This window comes from Crocuta crocuta, unplaced genomic scaffold (genome assembly GCF_008692635.1).
Source record: "Crocuta crocuta isolate KB4526 unplaced genomic scaffold, BGI_CrCroc_1.0 scaffold343, whole genome shotgun sequence".
NCBI lineage: Eukaryota > Metazoa > Chordata > Mammalia > Carnivora > Hyaenidae > Crocuta > Crocuta crocuta.
This window is the reverse complement of record NW_027532679.1, coordinates 82,701-105,272: the sequence shown is the minus strand read 5'-3', so window position 1 is coordinate 105,272 and position 22,572 is coordinate 82,701. Positions and strand designations below refer to the sequence as shown.

At 48.8% G+C, this 22,572-nt stretch overlaps 1 protein-coding gene across 1 annotated transcript in view; it reads right to left on the bottom strand.

The window, feature by feature from the left end:
* The window catches only part of GALNT10 (polypeptide N-acetylgalactosaminyltransferase 10), a 225,972-nt gene extending 204,234 nt beyond the window's left edge, over positions 1-21,738 (bottom strand). The window contains exons 1-2 of the mRNA XM_077780793.1: positions 21,684-21,738; positions 11,994-12,283 (exon numbers count right to left, since the gene is read on the bottom strand). Coding sequence (XP_077636919.1) covers positions 11,994-12,283; positions 21,684-21,738 — 345 coding nt within the window. The remainder of the gene's footprint in view (positions 1-11,993; positions 12,284-21,683) is intronic.
* Positions 21,739-22,572: the final 834 nt, after the last annotated feature.

Sequence of the window (22,572 nt, the reverse complement as noted above, 5' to 3'; positions counted from 1 at the left end):
GAAATGGCAAAACATAGCATTATAACATTCGTGCCACTAACACTGTACAAATTAAATTCTATAAGCATTTCCAAGAGACAGAGATTAAGTCTAACTGGAAAGATCAGAAAAGACTTTCTGGAAAAGGAAAGATTTGAGGGGAGCCTGGAAAGGAGAGTGGGCACTCAAGAAATCCTCTAAACCTCCCTGAGCCATGGCAGATTACCTAGTACTCTGCTGAGCTAAGAAAGTGAGTTCCCCTCTCACTGGAAGAGTGCAAGCCAAAGATGGCTGACTGCTTGGCAGAGATGAGGTTGGGAGAGATGGGGCAAGATGAAAGACAGTCCCTTGCAATCATGGATTCTTTCATCTCAGCTCTCATCACACTTGCTGAGTGAGACACACATGGCATAGAGACAGCAGGGGCTGGAGGGGAGGAGGGAGAGACAGACTTATGCAGAGACAGGAGAGGCGTAGAGGAGGCAAACACACCCAAAATCAGGGAGCCCACATGAACTACACAGAGAGGAAAGCCATACCTGCTTCCTTCCCCCTTACCTGCTACAGAGAAAGAAAGAGCAAAAGCCTGACAACTAGGGTTAAAACTAATCAAATGTCCCTTCAATACCTCTGGCCTGGCACCTGGCAGGCTTCTGACTGCGCCCCATTGTTCCCTGGGGCAGGGATCAGCTGCCTCTCCCACCTGCCAAGGCAGACACAGGGACGCACACTCCAGATGTACAGGGCTGCCTCCCCAGGGAAAGCCTGGCACTCAGAGCTGAGGGGCCCCACCTAGCCCAGTGGGAAAGATAACACGGCAGACAGCAATGCCTGACAGCTGCCCAGAGCGAAGGGGACAGGCAAGAAGAATGGGTCTGAAAGCTGAGGAGTCCCTCTTATCTGTACTCTGCTGGCATGCCAGGCACATATTATCCTCACTTTACAGGGGAGGAAATGGAGACCAAAAGAGTTCAATGACTTGCCCAGGTGTCAATAAAGCACAGTAGTTAAGAGCACAGGTTTGAGGATCAGAAATCTGAGTCTGAGTTTTGCCACTTATTTCCTCTGCAGGCCTGGGAAGTTGTTTATGCTTCCTGAGCCCCAGTCTTCCCATCTATGAAATGACCACAGTAAGACGCTTACAATGCTGAAGAAAATAAGAAGGGCACAGTGCATGGCATGTACCAAGAACTCAATAAATTCAGGAACATTATTGTTACTGCGGTGGAGCCAGGGCTCAAAGCAAGCAAGCCCTCAGCCCAGGACCAGCTGGCATACCTTCTGTGCCCCAAACCCCATGCCCCACTGCCACACCAGGAGCCACACGGAACCTCTAAGAGAAGATATCTGGAGTGGGGGAGGGAGGGGAAGTGCAGCCACTCCTGCTCTGGCAAAGGGTCCTCCCTGTACTCACAGGCCTGGGTGGCTGTGTTCAGCTGAACTGACTCACCCAGTTAGCTCAGGGCCGTCACACAGGCCCTCTCTTTTCTAGAAATGCCCCCAGATGCCTTTGAGGCCCCCTCACACAAGGGAATGTGGCATGGGCCATTCCTGCTGGAAAGCTGTCTTGCCTCTCACTGTAGGCTCCTAACACTCCCGTAGTAACAAGAACGCACATTCTGGGGTTTCCTGACATGCCAGGAGGCCCAAGGCACAAAACAAAATGGACTCTGTGCTCACATCACTTCTAACAAACCTATGTCAGTCCCTAACACAGCTGGAGCAAACTTCGTTAGACAGGGTGGACCTCAAATCCAGAGTACCTAAAAACACAGAGAAACAAGGTAAGTGGTTCTTGGGCTCAGATAGAGTCAGAACATAAATCATCTGGATATAAACTTCAGTGAGTTTGTTCAAGAGCCTTAGGTTTATACGTTTATATTTCCAAGTAACCATCTTCCCCTACCCCTCCGCCTCCCTTACCCCCACCTCCCCACAAAGTATATTGGGCTTAGAGTCAAAAAGGACTAGCCTCGGGGCGCCTGGGTGGCTCAGTTGGTTAAGCATCTGAGTCTTGATTTGGGCTCAGGTCATGATCTCGCAGTTTGTGAGTTCAAGCCCAAGTCAGGCTCTGTACTGACAGTGCAGAACCTTCTTGGGATTCTCTTTCTCTCTCTCTCGCTCTTTCTCTGCCCCTCCCCTGCTTGCACACATGTGCTCACTCTCTATCTCAAAATAAATAAACATTAAAAAAAGGAAAAAAAAAAAGGACTAGCCTCAACTTACTGGCTCTGTGACCAGTCATGTCACTAATACTCTTTGAATCTTGGCTTTCTCTTCTGCAAAGTGGGGTTCACAAGCAGAGGCCAGGCTGGCTACGTGAAAGGGTGAAGTATCCGGGTTCGACTGAGGCCTTTCTACAGCGAGCAGCTGCTGCCCAGACCCAGCCACGTTTGTGATACTGGAACTTGGGCCCACTTGCAAGACTTTTACATTTTTCCTCATAAGCTGGAAATGAGCACTTTTTTAAAAAACGTGAAATATCCCAACGTTCACCTACTGACAACTCTCCAACACTTAAAGACATTCATCCATCGATGGGCCAGCACTGGGTGAGCCACATGAAACATATTTCTGGGCTACTTCTGGCCTCCGGCCACCAGTCTGCCATCTGATTAAAGCATACGTGTAAGGTATACAAAAACACGGTGCAAAGGTCAAATGAAGTGATAAGAGAAATTCTCTGAAAAAGATAGTCATTAACATTTATGGTCAATAAACTAACCAGGAAGGAATCCTACTACAGACCCTGATGCCCCCAAAACACAATCCCTAACTTCTCACTAGTTAGGTGCCAAATTTATAAACTTACTACTTCACAAATAGACACGCACACACAAACACATTTTTTTAACTGTCAGCAGCTGCCTCTGATCAATACTCAGGAGGAAACACGCAAAAATAACAGTTTTCAGTTGAGCACATACAATGTGCTTCAGCAGCAGGAAGTAATTTTCACATACATTCCCCTGCCAGATGTTTCCAACCTGTTCCCTTTAAGAGACCCCCTTCCTCCAGAACCCTAGCCGGCAGCCTCTGCGTAGTAGCCGGCCTCTGCATAGTAGCCGGCCTCTCTGAGGAAGCGGACATCGGTAACTCACGGAGAGATTTGTACAAACACACGACCCCAGATAACTGGGCTCTTGGGAGGCTGCCCGAGGAAGGCTCCCGGAGGCACCTAGGACCTGCTGTAATCATGCCCTGGCACTGCCTCCTGGACATTCAGCTAGCGGAAGAGCTTTCTGGAGCCAACACAAGGAATCCAGGAACTGGGCTCTCAGGGCCTCCCCCTGCAGCCTCCTCGTGCCCTGGGGAAGAAGATAAAGGTCGCCTCATTCAAGGTCATGGAGCAGGTAGGAGGCAAGACAGCAGAAGGATGCCTGGGGCTGAGGGCTCCACTTGAGTGAGACACCCAGGTTGGAATCCGATTTCCATCCCTTCCTAGCTATGTGACCCTGGATATGTCACTGAACCTCCCTGCACCTCAGCTTTCTCAGCTTTAATGTCATTTAATCATCACTGGGACACTGTGAAGCAGTGACCATTGTGCTCATTTTAGGACAAGGCTAAAGCTTATCCTAAGCTGAGGTCCAGAGTTGGACACAGAGCGGACAAAGAGCAGAAGCAGGCTCAGGAATCAGAGGAGCTTGCCCCCAATCCCATGCTCTGTCCAACTCAAGGAAGAGATTCACACGACCTCCTTAATGTCGCACCTTCCCAGGGAGGCCCTGGTTCAGTACTGCCCTCAATCCCTCACTTACAGACACCTCCTTGCCCCCTTGGCAGGAAGGCAGAGCACCCGTCCTGGAAGGGCAACAGGCCATAGGCATCTGAGGAAAACAAAACTTCAGGGCCCCAGAGAGTCCCTGTGGGCCATGGCAGAGGGATTTTCAAAGCGCACCACCCATCCCGGATCCGCAATCCCGGATCCCAACTCTGCACCACTTGCATCTGACACAGTGCCACTAATAACAGCCCTCTGCAGGCACTGGTTGGCAACTTGGGAAACTGCGGATAAACACGCTCTCCAGAAACACAAGTTCAAAGGCACGTCCCAAAGCGCTCCTGTGGAGAATGGAGTGGGCCCCTGAGGAAGGTGAGGTCTGCCCCCCAGGGGTGCTAACAAGGTGGGGGTGTGGACAGAGAGGAGAGAGTTTCCCGAAACACAATCCTTGGCCTACCCCAGACCAGCCCAATCATGCTCCTTGGGCGCTTGCCCCGGAGCCCCCACTGTTAACAGGCCCCCCAGGGATTCTGAAGCACCCAGAAGAACCATTTCTCAGGCTAAGATTCCTGCGCTCGGCCAGTAGTTACTGAGCACCAAGCACACCATTCCTTGCTTGCTGCCTCAGTCGTTTGGCAAACATTCGGGGCAAACAAAAGTGGGCGACCGAAATGGAGGTTAGTTCCTGCCTTCAGCAGCTGACAGTCCGGACAGATCAAGTAAAAACAATTACTGCACCACACGACACATCTATATAAGGGGATCTGGGCTCCTGGTGGCAAGAACACAACCCCAGACTGCCGACAGTGGGGTGTGTGGAGGCAGAGAGCTGTGGAACCCTGAAAGGTACGGGGAGTGAACAGCAGAAAGAAGACCAAGACCATGCCTTTCTGGAAGGTCTAAGTAGGCAGATGAGGATACCAATGCTCAGGGAACTAAGACTGGTGAGCAACCCCCGTGGGCTGCGGTGACNCATTAATTGCTTCGGATTCCAGAGAGTCAGGGAGTGGAGTACAAAGAGCAGCCTCTGCACTCACGCCTTCCTTCCCACCCACAATCACCAGAGACAACGGTCCCGCTCCACCTCTGAACACTGCGCCACGAGGCCAACCACCTCTCCTCAGACCGCACCTTCCAACGACAAAGAGGCCTCCCTCCCTATCTGGGCCACAGGGAAGCTGAGTCCCTACTATAAGAATCAAGTCCCCACTATAAGCCAGGCACTTCCCACAAACAACAGCATAACCATAGTTACTGAGGACTTGTTCTGTACCCAGCCTGTGCTCAAGGCTTTACCCACAGTGACATATTCAACCATCAATAACACATAACACTGCTGCCATTTTCCAGACCAAGAAATCTAGGCACAAAAGCCAAATGACTTGCCCAGCGTTAGGGATGTGAATCAAGCTCCAAAACTAGAGGGTGCCTCTTCAAGTGACCTTGTGGGTTCCACCTCGGCCACTAAACAATGGTCTTTCCCCTCTGCTCAGACATCAGGGCTTCCGTGGCAGCCTCGTAGGAGTGGGTGTCAGGGCAGTGTGGAAAACAGGTCCTTTGTCCTGCTCAGGCATTGGATTAGAGACCCACAGGCTCAAATACCAGCTCCACAACCACAGGCTGTGTATTCTCAGGCCACTATGTGCACCTCCACCTCCGTGAGCCCTGGTTCCCTCATCCGTTCCTACCTGTGTATAATTTTGAGTATTTAACAAGACGTTCAGGTAAAGGGCTTCTTAGTCCAATACCTACCAGAATAAGTGCTAAATAACTGGTAGCTACTATGATTATTATTAGTAACCTTATCATTCTCCCTGTCATCTATACCACCATCATTCTTATCAGTGTCATTTTATGCTGTGGCTTTTTATCACCTGCGCGAACAGAAGAAAACTCAGCATTCAAAGCTCAGAATTCTCTCAAAACCAAAGGGAAGGAAAACATGGGCCTGCTTTTTTCCCCTTCCTTCTCCTATCTATACTCAGCAGAGGGCAGCAAACAGGAACCATCCAAAGATAAGAGAGAGTGAAGAGAGACACATGGAGAGAAAGCTACACACTCATAAATACACACCCACCCACCACAGCAAGCGGAATTGTTTAGCTTCCAAAGTATGAACACTCCGCCTCCTCCAGCTAAGAGGGCCAGGCAGAAAAAAAGAGTCAAAGCTGAAGAGACAGAAGTTCTTTTTCAGCTTGAGAGAAATTTTCAATGAACTGACTTTTAATGTGGGGGGGGGGAGGGGCAGCAGCTCTCAGGACGTCTGTGAGGGGAAGGAAGGCGGCAGCAGGACTCACAAGTAAGATTAAATAAAGGAAGCTTTCAACTGCGCTTCATTTCAACCCTCTACTCCACACCAGCAAGCATTCGCATGCACATTTCCTCAAGAGGAAACTGAGGCTCGAGGAATTAATCATCCCAGCCAGAGGGTGGCACAGCCAGGATGACTGGGATGCCAGACGTGCAAACTATAGGTCCAGAGATCAACACTGAGTCCAGCATGCCTAGGAGGTTCGATCTCAGGGACCAAGTCTGATTCCCCCCAGCCGTGACTGCTTGGGACACTGTGCCAGCGAGATTCTGGAATGGACACCTGTTGTCCTCATCCCTACACTGCATCTCCCCTCCTCTCCACAAAAGCGCCTGGATTTTTCTCTAGGAACTGTTCTTCCTAGGAGTTGGATGGCCCGAGCCTACCCCTGGCTTCAGGGTGGGTCGGGTCAATCAGCGTCGCTCATCCTCTTGACAAGCGCTCATCCTCTTGACAAGCGTGAATGGTTCAGAGAGCACATTAGATCCAGATTAGGCTGATCATACCTAAGGAGATCTTGCTAGCACTTAGAGGAAAAAAGTTTCCTCCATCTTCAGTAGAAGCTACCAGAGGAGACAGACAGACTCTCCCAGGATCTAGGTATGAACATGGGGTCAGAAGGAGCTACAACCACTTTGAGCTACCACAAGGGCTCAGTCTAGGGCAGGAGCTTCTAGATAATGCCATACCTGAAGCCACTGCAATTACAGGAGCTAATATATTCCTTTGCTCATTCCAGCCCATGTAGTGTGTTTCATTGTGTTATTTGCAACTGATAGCGAGCCGAGGTGGCTCTCAAGCCCACACCAGCTGTGTCTGTCACAGATGGCAGTAATGATGCCACATGCGATGCATCCATTTAATTTCTCAATCTCCCAGCCTGATTCCTTTGCCACCTTAAAGTTTACTTCATTTTGCTTGCTTTAACACTATAAAAGTTTGGAAGAAATGTATAAAAATGGATCTGCAAAAAAGCCAGGTAAGTTCCAGCCAATAATCAGTCAATAAGTACTGGCCTCCAAAACTGGAAGTGATAATCTTGGCTCGTGTGGGAAATAATAGTAGAGAAGAATTGATTATTAGGATGTGGAAGGAAAAACTCTTTGTGGTGAAAGAGAGCAAGAATTTGGAGAAGAACTGGGTTCTGGTCTGTACTCGCCGCTCTGAGAATGGATCTCCCCTCTCCTGGGCCTCAGTTTCCATTCCTAAAAAACAAGGTAGGCAGACCAGCAGACTTCTGAAGCCCCCTTCCTGTTCTGACACATATCGATCACTCAGCAAACACATCCTGACCACCTTCCAAGGGCCAAGCCTTAGGCTGTGTGCTAGAAGAGGATGTAGTTCCTCCTTCAAGATATTTCTGGAAGGGGAGGCCATGATATACTCATTGGCTACAGGAACTGAGGACCCTGGTTCTCTGAGAAGCAAGCCTCTTAATTCAGTCTTCCTGGGAGCTCAGATACTTGGAATACAGGGGGTCAGTTACATGAAAATACAAAACCCACTGCAAACACCACCTGGAGCGGTTAGCTGTCGCAGGACATACCACAGACTGCCAGTTTGCCTCAGGGTGTTTCAGTGATGAGATCCCAATGCCATCTCTCTGTGAGAGCTGACTGTGGTCAATGTACAATTAGCAAACTAGATGGTTATCTTTGAAACGGGCCTTTGCATTTCCATTCCTGATTCCATTATTTGTTATCACATCACTGGCACCAACAGATTAAAGACTGAATTCACACCCTCAGACCACAGCCTGAACGAAGGCACCAGAGTAGGAACAGACCCCCAGGTAGTCGTGGCTTTGTCACAACTCCAGTACAGAGGCCTGTTTTAACATACTTCTATGTCCCAGGCCTTTTCAATACATGCTTCCAAACAAACTCACAGAACCCCAGGAAATTAAAGTTAGAAACCTCCTAACGAAGGATCTATTCCCTGTGTCACAAATTGAGTTCAACATGCCATTAACTCCACTTGAGTAGCAGTGTCCAGAAACAGTCTGAAGGCAGGTGTGGGCTCAGTGGGAGAGAGACTGCTTAGCAATGTCCAGGGGAGGAGAGCACCACTGGACAGGGGAGGGGAGCACCATTATAATACACATTTACCTTTCCTCTTCTGAATATAAGCCTTCAGTTCACAGTTGAGAGCCAAGGCCCAAAGAAGTTAAACCACTCTCCTGAGGTCACACAGTGAGTTTAGGGGTAGGAGAGAGAAATGAGAACCCAGGCCTCTGTTCCCAGGCCTTCCTCAGCTCGGTTCCTAAGGACACTGTATACCTAGGATGATAGGAAGAATGCAGGGGGCCAGATTTGCTCAGGTAAATCAACAACGCAGCCCCAGTGGCATCAGATTTCAGCTGGGCATGCAGACAGAGAAGAGATTAACAATATAAAGGGTTCCAGCCCCTCTGCGGAGAATTAAAGAAATCATTCCAAAGCTACATTTCTATGGTACTTAACTTTCTGATGGGTAAGGCTCTGCTACCAGGAAGACTAAAAAAATGCGGGGGGGGAAAGGTATTGATTTCTAGATGTTCTGAGAATAAAGTTCAGCTCTGACACAATGATAAAAACTCTTGATACATGAAAATTAAAGCCACTGGTATTCTATTATCCTACCAATTTCGATTCCACAGTTGCTATTATCCAATGAAGTCATTTCTCACAAGAGATTATGGCTCTGAAATGGGGAGGGACTGCATCACACTCCCTAACATGGGTGTTGAATAGCCAGTTCCCAAGTCTGGAATATGAAACAGACGGTGGGATTAAACCAAGATGTTAAACAGACTGGGGACAGGAATGAGAGGGACCCTAAATTAAAATGAAGATAGTTTCAAGACTGGCTTTTCTTGCTTGGTTTTGCAACTTTCTAAGGAGCCAGCTGTCTGACCAGATGAATGCTAAAGTCCTAAAAACATTATGTGTCCTTTATAAATCAGCTGTCCTACCCAGCTCCAGAGGTAGCTAGCACGACAGTCATATAGACTTACTTTCCAGCAAATGATAAATGCTCTTAACTTGAAGCTCTTTATCCGTCAATCCAGTGAAGAAGTCCAAGAGTTAAAGGGCTGATCAAATAGTGGGTATGTTGGGGTGCCTGGGTGGCTCAGTCGGTTAAGCGTCCGACTTCAGCTCAGGTCATGATCTCACAGTTCGTGGGTTTCAGCCCCGCATCGGGCTCTGTGCTGACAGCCAGCTCAGAGCATGGAGCCTGTCTTTGGATTCTGTGTCTCCCTCTCTCTCTGACCCTCCCCTGCTCATGCTGTCTCTATCTCTCTCTCAAAAATAAACTTAAAAACATTTTTTTAATTAAAAAAAAAAAAACAACCAGTGGGTATGTTAGCCCTCAAACCCACAAGGAATATATTGTGCATTTGGATAAAGTCCTGTCAGACCTTCCCTCCTGGGTTCCTGCAGTTATTTCTACCACGAAGATCAACGAGGCGCTCTAGGATAATTCTCAACAATTACAAGAGTGAGAACTGGTCAGCCCTGTCGAGAGAGGCCCCGTGTGCTCAAGATGTCAGATTTCCCAGATAGCGGACTAATGGGTTACGTGCATGTTCCAGTGCACTGGGATGAGGGATGGAACCCCATCGCTCTGAGAAGTCAGCCTCCTCTCTCAAGGCTAGCTGACATTCAGACAAGGGACTGGGGGGCAAGCCCAGTGCTGTGCATCTGCAGGAGAGTGAAACAAAAAGTGGCTGTGTGGAAATTTGGCAGAGTGTTCCTGAAAGGCAGCAGATGAATGCTGAATCCCACAGCACCTAGCAGAGCTTATCATTGGGGAAACGGCTCCTTTCTGCTACTCCCAGGAAGCAAAGGGAGTTCCTTTAAAGCAAGGATAAGCCACTGGTACTCACCTCCCTCAACCACCACCACACCCCTTCACCTCTTCTCCCTCCTCTTCATGATATTCCAGAGCAAAAGAAATAAACAAGAACTGGACCTTCCCAGATGAGCCTATCTGTCCATTTCAGTTACGGGCTCTGAGCAGTGCCCAGCTGTTGCTCCCCTCTCTCTGCCCAAAAGGCTGCCTTACTTCATCAATTCCCTCTTGCACAAGTGAGTAATTTACTTTGAAAGCTCAGGCCAAACTGGCAGTTAACCTTGACCTTCTCTCTACACATCTGGGTCTATAGAAAATGAAAATCAGGACGTCTCTGGCATCCACGGCAAATGAAATACGAGGGCTTTCTTCAGGCAGAGGCAGAATGTCAGGAGCTATTTTAGAACTGGCTACAGCTATTCCAAAGGAGAGTTAGTGCTCAGGCAGAGCACTCCCCCCTTGACCTGGGGCTGTGTCCAGTGTGGACCCCCCACAGAGAGGGATGCTAAAAGGGACCCCTGCCCTCAGGAAAGAAAAAGGAAGTGGCCATTGTACTCCTCATTGATTCACCGAAGGTATCACAATGCTGGAGCTGGACCAATAACTACATTTTACAGATGGAGAAAAGGAGGCTCAGAGAGGGAGCTGAGAGGTGATCAAGGGCACACACAGCAAGTCAATGGTGGAGCTGAGGACAGAACCCTGACCTCCTGCCCGTGATGCTGGTACAGGGTGGGAAGAGAGGAAAGACTTCATGAATGCAAAACCAATATGCACACAGAATTTAAGGGAAAGAGATCTAATATGGCTGTCAGGGTTTGAACCAGGGGGGCAGAGGAGTTGAGGAGCTTAATTTCCAAACAGGAAGAGCTACCAAAGAGATGAAGGAGGCCCTCCGGGATGGCTGGCGACAATTACCAGAGTGACAGGCTGTACTCAAATCGGTCATCCCTGTGGCAAGCAGCTCTCTGTGCTCAAGCAGCCTAATACTAGGAAGAGAAAGAAAAACATCAACCTCAAAAGTCAGCCTCTTCCTCATCCTGCCAACGATCAGTCAAGTTGAACCCTGATGGAGAAATTAGCCACTTCCCATGGGGCCAAGGAAATCCTGTAAGAAAACCTGAGATGTCCCACTGCGGGAAACTGTTCAAGCATGCATGCACTCACTGGCACCTATTTACCCAGGAGCTGGGAAGGTAGGGGAGCTCTGACAGAGCTTCTGCTATCAGTGTATATGTGCGTGTGACACAACAGACACACACGTGGGTGAGTTCAGAGGAAGTAGGAGCAATTAAGGTTCTAGTCTTGGCTGCAAGGAACTACACACCTGGTCAGATTGGACAAGTTCAAAAGGGATCATGGGTACTCTGAGAAGGGGCAGGGAGCGCACCTGATGTTCCCTCCTCAGGGCACGGGGCACAAACAGCCTCTGGGAATCTGGGGGGGATCCATCCACCAGAATCCCCACTTCTGGACTCTCAGAAGGTCAAAGACAGCAGGACCCTCAAGAACCAGGAGCTCCCCCCACCACACCGGCCGCCCCCCCATCCGGTGGTCTCCATGGGGAGCATGATCTTTGCATCCTCCAAGAAATCCACAGATCTGGGAAAGAGGAAGGGTGAAAAGGGGGGAGGGTACACAAATGGGGAGAAGAGGGAGACCTGGTGTCCCACTGAGCAGATGGGAAAACAGGAATGGGGGCTGACCTGAGTAGGGAACGCAGAGATCAGCAGGTGGGGGGAAGAGCAGAAAAGACCTGGACACTAAACAGAAGGACTGGCAGCTCCTGAAGAAGTCATCCTGAGATAGAGGGATGCAGATAGGGTCTTCCAAAAGCAAGAGGTGAGGGGATACCAGACGTGGAAAGAAAGGAGAATGGAAACCTACAGTAAGAAACAGACCTTCGGACTCAGCAACAGGAGTCACAATTTCTAGTTCTGGTTCTGTCTCTGACTGCCGTGGGGCCCTGGACAAGTTCCTGTCTTTCTCTGGGCCTCAGTTTTCCCAATCACCAAAATGGGAAGAACAGAAGTCGTCTCCGGCGCTGACACTGAGGAGGCAAAAAGGGAAGGGTGAAGGAAGCGAAAGCTACAAGTGAATACGGGGAGAGAGTGTTCCGACCGCCCCCGTAACTGGGGGACTCACCAGTCCGGCCGCCGGGACCACCGCCGCCCCCGATCCTCCCGGGGTGCCGTCGGGCTGTCGCTCACGGTACAGCGCCCAGAGCCCCANAGAAGAGAGGGGGTGTCGCCGCCGCCGCCGCTCCAGAGCCCGCCCAGCCGCGCGCTCAGCGCCGCGCTTCTCCCGCTCGGCCGCGGAGCGCTGTGCGCCGAGGGTCTCGATCTTCTCGCCGCTTTTTCCGATCCTCCCGGGCGCGCCGAGGGCCCCGGGGCCGAGCGCTTCCCCCTCTCGGGCCCGAATGGTGCGGCCCGCTCCTCAGCGGCGGCCCCGCCCGCGGCAGCTTTGCGAAAGTCGGGGAGTTGGCGAGTTGGGCGCTGAGTGGTGCGGGCTGGGCGAAGGTGCGTGTTCGCGCGCTGGGACGCGCGGGAGACCCCCAGGCTGTGCCCGCAAGCTCTGCCCCGTACTCCCCCGAGAATGTGAGAGCTCCCTGGGCGGGGGGTGGGGGGGGTGCAAACAGTGCTGGAGCCCTGCGGGATGCTCGGGGCTGTGGCTGCCCACCCCCCTTGGCTCCGCTCTGAGGACCAACTTTGTTCCGGGGACTCAGTAGTCCCAGGCGCGAAATGGAGCCGCAGCTGTGCTCGACGCGCGCGGTTCTGCGGCCAGGCCCTGGCTTTCTTCCTCTCGGAGCTCCCGGCGTTAGTTGTGAACGCCCTCTGTAAACTGTGGAGTGCTGCTCCCGCCCGCCCGCCGTCTGTTGTCCCTGCAGAGCCGTGGGAGAGGGCCTCCCTACAGGAGGTTTTCTCACTCAAGGCCAACCTCCTTGGAGTTGGAATGCCCTCCGGTCCCACGAATCCTTCTGGTTGCTTAGCTCACGGAACCCTGGCTCGAAAACTTGTCGATTGCTATCTCCCGTTCAGCTACTCAGCTGACCATTCGTGAGTGCCTACTGCGTTCCAGACGCTGCGCCAGGCACCGTTATGAAATGAAAACAGACTCGTGCTCTGGGAGCTGGGAGCTGAAACGGTGAACGCATAATCGCATTAGACAAGGGAGTGTGTCCATAGCCGTGATGGGGGCTCTGAGGAAGTCGGGGCCGCCTGGGCCCTGGGAAGGGCTGCGGAGCCGACTCCGACGGTGATGCCCGTGGCTCCTCTGTGCTCTCCACTTAATTGCTTCGTCTCTAACCGCGAGGGATGAAGCGCCTCTCCGTGCATTCGTCTTTCCCGCCCTCGCCTGTTGCCTTTTGATTCTCCGCGTCTCCAACCCAACCGCTGACCCACATGCCTTGCGGTCTCCAGCCTTGGACCGCCGATCTCCCGTTGCATCCAGCTCGAGGCCAGCGATGGGGATTCAGTTGCCTGAAATCATACTTGGATCTGGACATCTGCTCCAAAACCTTCAAACCTCCCATCACTTAGCCTCTGGAGTTCACACTTCTTGCGATGACCTGCGGGGACTGATCAAACATGATCTCCTCTGCCCTGCCTGTTGCTGGCTGTTTTCCTTTATGTGCTGTTGACCATGAAGTTCCTTCCACCCTGAAAGCCCTCTCCTCTTCCCCATCTATGTTGGTGGAATTCTTTTTCGAAAAAATTTTTAATGTTTATTTATTTTTGAGGAGGGGGAGGGACAAAGAGAGAGGGAGACACAGAATCCCAGGCAGGTTTCAGGCTCTGAGCTGTCAGCACAAAGCCTGTGACGAGGCTTGAACTCCCAAATGGTGAGATCATGACCTGAGCCAAAATTGGAGGCCTAACTGCCTGAGCCTCCCAGGTGCCCCTATGTTGGTAGAATTCTTGTTCCTCCATGTCTAGCTCAACTACTGCCTCCTCCATGAATTCCTCCACATCTCCTCAGAGGCCTGCAGTCTTTCTTTGAATTTCTGTCACAGTAATGCTTACCTTTTATTAAGGGCTTACTCTGTGCCAGGCACCATGTTAAACCTTTGACACACATTACCTCTTTTAATGCTCACAGTTAGCTACCCTGTGAAATAAGTGCTTTTCTTACCCTCCTTTGCAAATGAGACTCAAAGAAAGCGGCTACCAGAATGGGGCTGGGATAACAAAGGGTGGATAACATCACCCCTCCGCTCAGATCCTCCAGTGGTTTCCCATCTCCTACCGGACTCCTATAAGAAACTACAAGATCCTCAAGGCTATCAATAAATAGCCCTCATCTTTTCTTTCTTCATTGTGCCCAGCCCATTTGCCTTCTTGCTGTTCATTAGAGCACACGAGGTCCTTTCTTGCCTCCTGACCTTTGCCACTTGCTATTTTATTTTTAATGTTTTATTTATTTCTAGGAGAGAGAGAGAGAGAGACAGCGTGAGCAGGGGAGGGTCAGAGAGAGAGGGAGTGACAGACTCTGAAACAGTCTCCAGGCTCTGAGCTGGCAGTCAGCACAGAGCCCGATGCGGGGCTCAAACCCACGAACCACGAGATCATGACCTAAGCGAAAGTCGGACGCTTAACCAACTAAGCCACCCAGGCACCCTGCCACTTGCTATTAAATCTCTGCCCAGAAGATCCACTCTTCTATCCCTAGATCTTAGCTCTATACCTTAAAAAATGTCTTTTGGGGAGCACGTGTGTGCCTCGGTTAAGAGTCTAACTCTTGATCTCAGCTCAGGTCATTCATGATCTCGTGGTTTGTGGGTTTGAGCCCCACTATGGGCTCTGTGCTGATAGCTCGGAACCTGCTTGGGATTCTGTCTCTCCCTCTCTCTGCCCCTCCCCTGCTCGCTCTCTCTGTGTCTCTGTCAAAATAAATAAAAATTTAAAAAATGTTCTTAAAATTATTTTAGTGGTAAGTTTTATGTATAAGTTTTATATTATGTATAAAACTTACCATTTCAACCATTCAGTGGCATTAAGTACATTCACATTGTTGTACAATTATCACCATCCATCTCCAGAACTTTTTCATCATCTCAGACTGAAACTCTGTACCCATTAAACACTAACACCCGATTTCCCTTCCTCTCACCCCCTGGTAACAACGACCATTCTCCTTTCTGTCTTTATGAGTTTAACTATATACTTTATACAAGTGGAATCATGCAATGATTGTCCTTTCATATTTGGCTTATTTTACGTAGCATAATGTTTTCAATGTCCATCCATGTTGTGGCATGTATCAGAATTTCATCACTTTTGAAGATACAGTAATATTCCATTGTATGTATATACCACACTTTGTCTATTCATCCACAAATGAAAGTTTGCATTATTTCCACCTTTTGGCTATCCTTAACAATACTGCTATGAACAGCCCTATGTTTTTTATATATGGCAGTTGATAACACAGTATTTATGTAATTGAATTTCCATGTCTCTGAAAAAAATTCTTAGAGGTGAAGATAATGTTGCAAAATTCTTTTATGTGCCTTTACAGCAGAAGCACAATGCTAGAAACAGAGTAGCAAGAGTGATCTTTTTACAAACATGAAGCCCACTTTGCTCCTGGGAGCTTGCCTGGGACTTCCCATTTGTTAGAATAATCTCTGAGAATCCTTACCACAGTTCATGAGGCCCTACCTGATCTGACCCGATTTCTATACTTTGTTCTCTCTCTGCCCTTCCAGTCACACTGGTCTTCTGGCTGTATTCCTCAAATGCACCAAGTTGATGATGGTCTCTGGGCCTTTGCAAATTTGCTGTGCCATTGTCTAGAAATCTCTTCCTCTAAACCTTTGGTTGGTTCTCTCAGGAACCAGACCAAATGTTCTGCCTTGGAGAGAGCCTCCCTGTCCAGCTGATCTAAAATATCAAACAGCACTCCATGTCCATTTGCTTTATTTTTCTTTAGAACAGATATCATTTTTGGTTTCCTCCTCTAGAATATGAGCTCCAACCAAAGAGGAACTTTGGAACTAGATAGATAGATAGATAGATAGATAGATAGATAGATAGATAGATAGATGATAGATAGATAGATAGATAGATAGATAGATAGATAGATATAAATTTGTCCTTTACAGTATGCCCTGCCTCTGCTGGCACATACTTCACTTTTTTGGGGAGTTGGGAAACTGGTACTCCTTCTAAGCAGAGGTATCTGAAAAAAGAGTACCCCCTTTTCCCTGAGCCAAAGCAGCAGGAGCCGAGCCAGGGCGCATGAATTTCAGCTATACTTGTGCTCAGACCTCACAAAACTAAGCTGTTCCCAGGCCTGGAACACAATAGGTGCTCAATAATGACATGGTGAGTGAAGTATAGCAGCTGAGGTCATGTACTGGAAAATCTTCAGTGTCTCTCCTCCCCACTCCTTCTTCCAGCTCCCTAAAGGAGTCTGTACAAAACTGGATTTGAGCTTTTTCCTGTGTCTTACTGAGTGACTTGTTGATCAAAGCGGCACACCAGCTCGGTCAGCCTTCAATGGAAACTCTAACCCATGAACCCAGCTTTAATCCCAGGCCTCTTTGATCACCCTCTACAATGTGGGATGCTGAGGGGAACTCCTGGGGCTTTATCCCACTCACCAAGATGATACCATTTGAGACATGTGGGCAGCCTATTAGCTCTGGCTGTTTTTCTGGGAAATCTGATCTGGTCACTGGCTGAAATTGAACAAGATACATTACTCTCAGACCGACCTATCTAAGGCCCATTATGGGCATTAAATGAGATAATGTGCATAAAGGGCTGACTCCGGATGCTGGTGTGATAAAACTAGTAACTGGCTGAAGTAAAAGTCCAGCACCACTAGGAACACTGAGGGAGGGATGAACAGGATTTCACCTGCATGGCAGGAACCTTCACCAGTGGCCTGGGCCTCTCCAATCTCATCTCCTATCTGTCACTCACTCCAAACCAGCCACGCCCACCTTCATCCTGGTTCTGATCCTACTCCACTCAATTCAGCCCCAAGGCCTTTGAATTAGCCCCTGTCTCCGCAGGAACACTGATTCCCTGATCTTCATCCATTGTTTCCACCCTCTCATCCTTCAGATCTTAGGTAAAGTCCCTTCCTCACTGAGGCCCTCCCTGACCACCCACCTGAAGTACCCTTTGCATACTTTACATCTTGTTACTTTTTCTTCATAGTGCATATCCCTCTCAACCACAATCTTTTTTATTCGCTTATTTACTTGTTTATTATTGAGCTCCTCTGGATAGAATGTCAGCTGCATGGAGCAGAGAACTCGTCTGCTCATTCCCTGCTATATCCCCAAATCCTGCAACAACGCACACACAGAAAGGACTTAATACTAACATTTGATGAATGGTGAGTTATCTCCTCTCTTCCCCCATCTTCTCATCTTCTTTCCTTCCTCCCTTCCTTTTCTCCTTTGCCTTCTCCTTCTTCTTCTTTTTTTTTTTTTTTGTTTATTTATTTTGAGAGAGCCTGTGTACATGCACATGAGCAGGGGAAGGGTAAAGAGAGAGGGAGAGAGAAAATCCCAAGCAGGCTCAGCACTGTCAGAGCCTGATGCGGGGCTCCACCTCATGAACTGTGAGATTGTGACCTGAGCCAAAATCGGAAGTCCAGCGCTTAACCAACTGAGCCACCCTGGCATCCCTCTTCTTTTTTTCAATGAGCTGCTTGTTCTCTTGTTTACTTTTCAGTTTTCCATCCTGTCAGCAGCCACAGGCAGATCTTTCGGGATCCCCTGAGACCTACTTCAGCAAGAAGGGTCACCCAGAAGAGAAATGATAGAGGCAGGCCCTCATTCTTCCTGTTGAATATATGAAAAACTTTTTTACTAGAGGTCTTCACCTTGGCTTTCTTAGGGTCCCTTGTTGCTGACCCCATTTGTCCAGGGTTGTCCCCTCAGGCCAGTCTGGTCTAGGCCTGAGTTGAGGGAGTGTGAAAATGGAACAGAGCAGCAAGCCAGGAGATGTTAGTCTGCAAGTCAGTGTACCTCAAACACTCTTTAACCTTGGCCAAGTCCCTTAGATGTCCTGAATCTCAGTTTCCGCATCTGTGAAATGGGGATAATCATGACTCTTTAATGATATAATTTCCAAGCTGGCAAGACAGAAGTCTGCTTGACCCTAAGCAAAACCTAAGAAGCTCTGTGTGTTGGACTTCTGTGCCTTCTTGCTCTTTCTCTCCTTGGAGATCATCAAGATCAGTGTATGCTCTTGAAGCAGCCTGCCTACCTTTCTTTATGGACTAAGCTCTCCAGTTGTGTGGCTTTCTTAGTCACAACGTTTATGGCTCCTGGGTGATTGTTTGATATCTGTCTCCTCCACTGGACTGTAAGCCCTTGAAGGACAGGAATGTTGTTTGTTTGTTTGTTTGTTTGTTTTGCTCCCCGGGATACTCTCATTGTCTAGTATAGTGCCTGGCCCAAAATAGTTCTCAGCAAACACTTGGAAAATGAATGAATGAATCAATTATCAATCAAACAATCAGCTCTTTAAAACCTGCACTCAGGAAACTCATTAACACAGGTGTCAATGACCCAAATTGCTATCTCTATCAGGTTGATCATTTAACAAGGCTCAAACTTCTAATATAGAGGAAGAGAACAAAAGTCCTGGAGCTGAAATTTCTCCAGCTGGCTCCCAGCCTGGATCAGTCCAGACTTTGCTCTTAACTTCCTGTGTGGCTCAGACAGGCTACTTAAATTCTCCGAGCATCAGGCTTATTATGTATGGGCCCACGAATGGATGTGATAGCGGGAATTAAAGAGGTCTAGACAAATATAGAATATGGTTGCACTAAATACAGCAGTCGAACCAGATGCTCTTTGGGTTCTTTTAAAATTCTAAAATTCGGGGACTCAATCTTGCAAGGTAGAGTGGGAAAAGGGAGCCAGACACGGAACACCAACTCAGGTGGTTTAGTCCAGAGTGTGCATTTAGTGGCATTTCAGCTCTAGTTTGAATAAAAAGAAAGAGTTTGCAGGATGCCTATTTGAAATGACCTCTAGACAGAAAATTGTCTGTCTCTCTCTTGGAGTCTACTTTGTCATTTCCACGATGAGATGCCAATTAAACCAGTCCTGCCAACCATAAAGGAATGTCACTGAATCAAGGCAGCAGATGTGGAAGGGGCTTCAAGTAGGATATATTTTGCAAGAGCAAACAGAGAACGCCATAAATCTCAAAAAGCAAATCTTCTACGTCATTAGGTGGGCACATCTCAAACAGAGCCTTAGTCAGGAGTGTCAGATGCAAATATCAGGTGTATAGGGAGTCATCTACCTCCTGGCACTGCCCCTAAAATAAACACTAGGGCTTGGGAAATGAGAGCACTTCCTGTTCAATTATTTTTCATTTTTGTGTAAAAGGAAAACATTGTATAAAAACACAAATGGAGGGCGTCCGACTTTCGCTTAGGTCATGATCTCGCGGTTCGTGGGTTCGAGCCCCGCATCAGGCTCTGTGCTGACTGCCAGCTCAGAGCCTGGAGCCTGTTTGAGTCTGTGACTACCTCTCTCTCTGACCCTCCCCTGCTCATGCTGTCTCTCTCTCTCTCTCTCTCTCCTAGAAATAAATAAAACATTTAAAAAAAAGAAAAAAAAAAAAAAACACAAATGGAGGGGTGGTGGGGTGCAGGAGAAAGGAGCTTCTTAGGAGTCTGAGACATTGGAGAAGTGGCTCCCATCTGTGCACACCTCTCTTGAGTACTTACTCTATGACCTAGTGGCCTCAACCTTGGCGATACATAGAATCACCAGGGGACCTTTGAAAACTCCAGATGCCCACCCTGCAGCCCAGACAAATTAAGTCAGAACCTCTGGGGGGTAGGATTCAGCCATCCCCAGGTGATTCCAATCTGCAGTCCGGTTTGAAAGAGCCACTGCTCAAAGGCTTTCATGGCTCTAAAACCCTCCTAGGGTTTCTTTTTGTCTAAGTAGCAGGTCATCTGACGTTCCACTAGGTGGCACCTTCCAGCAAACTTCAGTGGGTCCAGAGAGGTCTCTTGTAGGTCTAACAGCAAAGAAAGAAATCAGAGAACAATCCTTGGTGGTCTTTCCTGGCCACAGATGAGGATGGGTATCTGCCCTGGATCTGCTGATGAGAGGACTGGATTTGCTGGTAAACAACTTTGTGGTGAGTGTTGGAACCACAGAATATGATGATGCATCCCTGCTAGGAAACAGGTCGAGAGAGACGACAGCTTTATCCCTTAGGGCTGGGCTCACCATTCTCCAGTGAACTCTGGTGTCTCACCCCCAGTACGTCCAGCAACAAGAAAATCTCGCCAGAAGTCTTCAACGAGCCTCGTTATAGGCAGTATCAAACATCTGTTGTTTTTATCTGGTCAGTTAACACCACTCCGATTTTCCTTGGGGATTTACTTTCCTCCATCTCAGCTAGAAGGTTAGACCAGAGCTGACGCCATAGTTTCTGGTTTAGCCAATCAGAGCACACTGTAGTGATTGGTCCAAGGATGGATACCTGATTTAGCTAAGGCTTTCTGTGGTTCTTATGCAGAGGCTATCAGGAAGTAGTGGCCACTTCCAGCTTGGATTGCTGTGAGGACTGGCTTTAGGCCCCACCGTGAGGAATGTACTACTTAACGTCTTACTTGGGCTCCTCCCGAGCTTCTTCCTGACCCAGAGCCGGCTACATATATCAATGGGCTCCCTGCTTACTGGTTCCCTTTGGGGCTAGAGCTTGAGAGCCAGGGCAGGATTTCAGAAGGAGAGAGAAGAACCAAGTCAGATGTTTCTTTCCCCAGCTTCCTTATTGGGACATAAGGGCTGGATGTGTCTGCACTAAAGGCCACACAGCTCTGGTCAGACGGGCCTTCCTCCCTGGATTCAGTCAACTTCGCCTCACCCTTCAGGCCTAAGGCTGGACGGCACTTACTGTTTCTTGCCCCAGGGTACTGCCCTCTCCCTCGTGATTCTCCTGTTCTATTGTCCTCTCATTAAACTCTCCTCACGTTGCATAGTGTGCAAGAGCCAGACACCCTGACTGAATCAGGTGGAGAAGCTTCCTGAGAACCCAAGAACAACACCAACAGAGAGGAAAAGTGGAGCAGAGACATCACCCAGTTACCCAAGCCAGCCCTTGACGTCATCCTTGCAGCCACTCCAGCTCACCTCCCACATTCAAACAATTACCTAATAATGCTGATTTTATTGCCTAATAAATCTTAAATTTATCCCTTCCCCTCTAGGCCTACAATATGAGACATATCTCAGGTCCCTGCAAGAAGGATCCCTGATCAGAACCCTGCTACCTCAAATGGCCAAATTCCCTGTCTTGTGAACCAGCTTCCATCCTCATCTATGGGCTGGCCCTTGGCCTAGGATTTGCCCCACCTGGCTAGAAAGGATGAGTGGATCCACTCAGATTCTGTCTCAGAAATTGGGATCAAGTGCCACAAAGGGAAGAAGGCAGCTGCTGCTGCTGGTCCCCGAAGGTGGAAGTTCAGGTGACATCAGGGTGGAGATGATCTTGGGCCACACACAAGGAGAAGGCACAGGAAAGCAAAAACCTCGGAGGCACGCCGGAAATACGTCAGTCAAATGAAGACAATAGAGCAAGAGTGCAAGGAACAGAGGTACTGAGAGAGAAAAGTATGCATGAGAACCTTGCTCAGGGTTTTCTAGCTCCAGTGCAGGCTTCTGGGATCCAGCCTGCATCCCCGCCCTGGGGCTTCTGCAAGGTTTCCTGCTGTATTCTCTTTCCCTCAAGTTGCAAGTGAGTTTCAGACCCTTCTGATCACAGGAGGCCTGGCCTTGGTACCCTAATCTCAAAGTCCAGGTTAAAGCTTTTATCACCGCTCACGTGAACTGTTGCTCACGAGAGTTGTAGTCTCGTAACTCTGCTACCACTTTGGCCCCGCATCCCTTAACCATCGCCGTCCCCACTGCAGTGACCATTCCGGTGTGCAAACTTGCCACGTGTCTTCCCAACGGCAGTCTCCTCACTGTCTTCACCATTGAGTTCCCGCTGCTGGCCTTGCATTTCGTGCGAAACTGCCAGTAGTTCCTTAACCTTACTTAACCATGTTGTCTCTCACCGCCATGGCCTTGCTCATGCTGGTCCCCCTTCTAGGACTACCCTTCACAGCCTTCTGTGGATGAATTCTTACTTAGACGTCATCTTCTCCTCCTCACTTATTCACTGACTCCTTTTTCCTCCCACCCAGTGGAGCCAAGAGCCCCTTTCTCTTTCGCCCATAGGACTTGTGTAGTTTCTGCTTTACTATTTACATGTTAATAAAGATGAGGATGAGGATGATGTTAGCTAATAATTATGGAGCTCTTATTACATAGCAAACTCTAAGCTAGCATTTTACAAACATTATTTCTCTTAACCCTCCTCTCTTAATCCCCCACCAAAACACTATGAGGTAAGTTCTGTTACTATTCCTATTTTCCTGAAGAGAAACCTGAAGCAGAGAGGTGAAATGACTTACCCAAAGTCACACAGGTAGGAATCAGTAGACTTAGTTAGGCCTATTGTTCATCTCTTCCTTTGGAAAAAAAAAAAAATAGTAGCTTCTGGGCACCTGGTTGGCTCAGTCAGTTAGGCATGTGACTCTTGATCTCTCTTCAGGTCATGATTTCGCGGTTTGTGAGATCAAGCCCTGCTTTGGGCTCTGGGCTGACAGTGCAGACTCTGCTTGGGATTCTCTCTCTCTTTCTCTGCCTCTCCTCCCTGTCCTCCCATTTGCATGTGCATGCTGT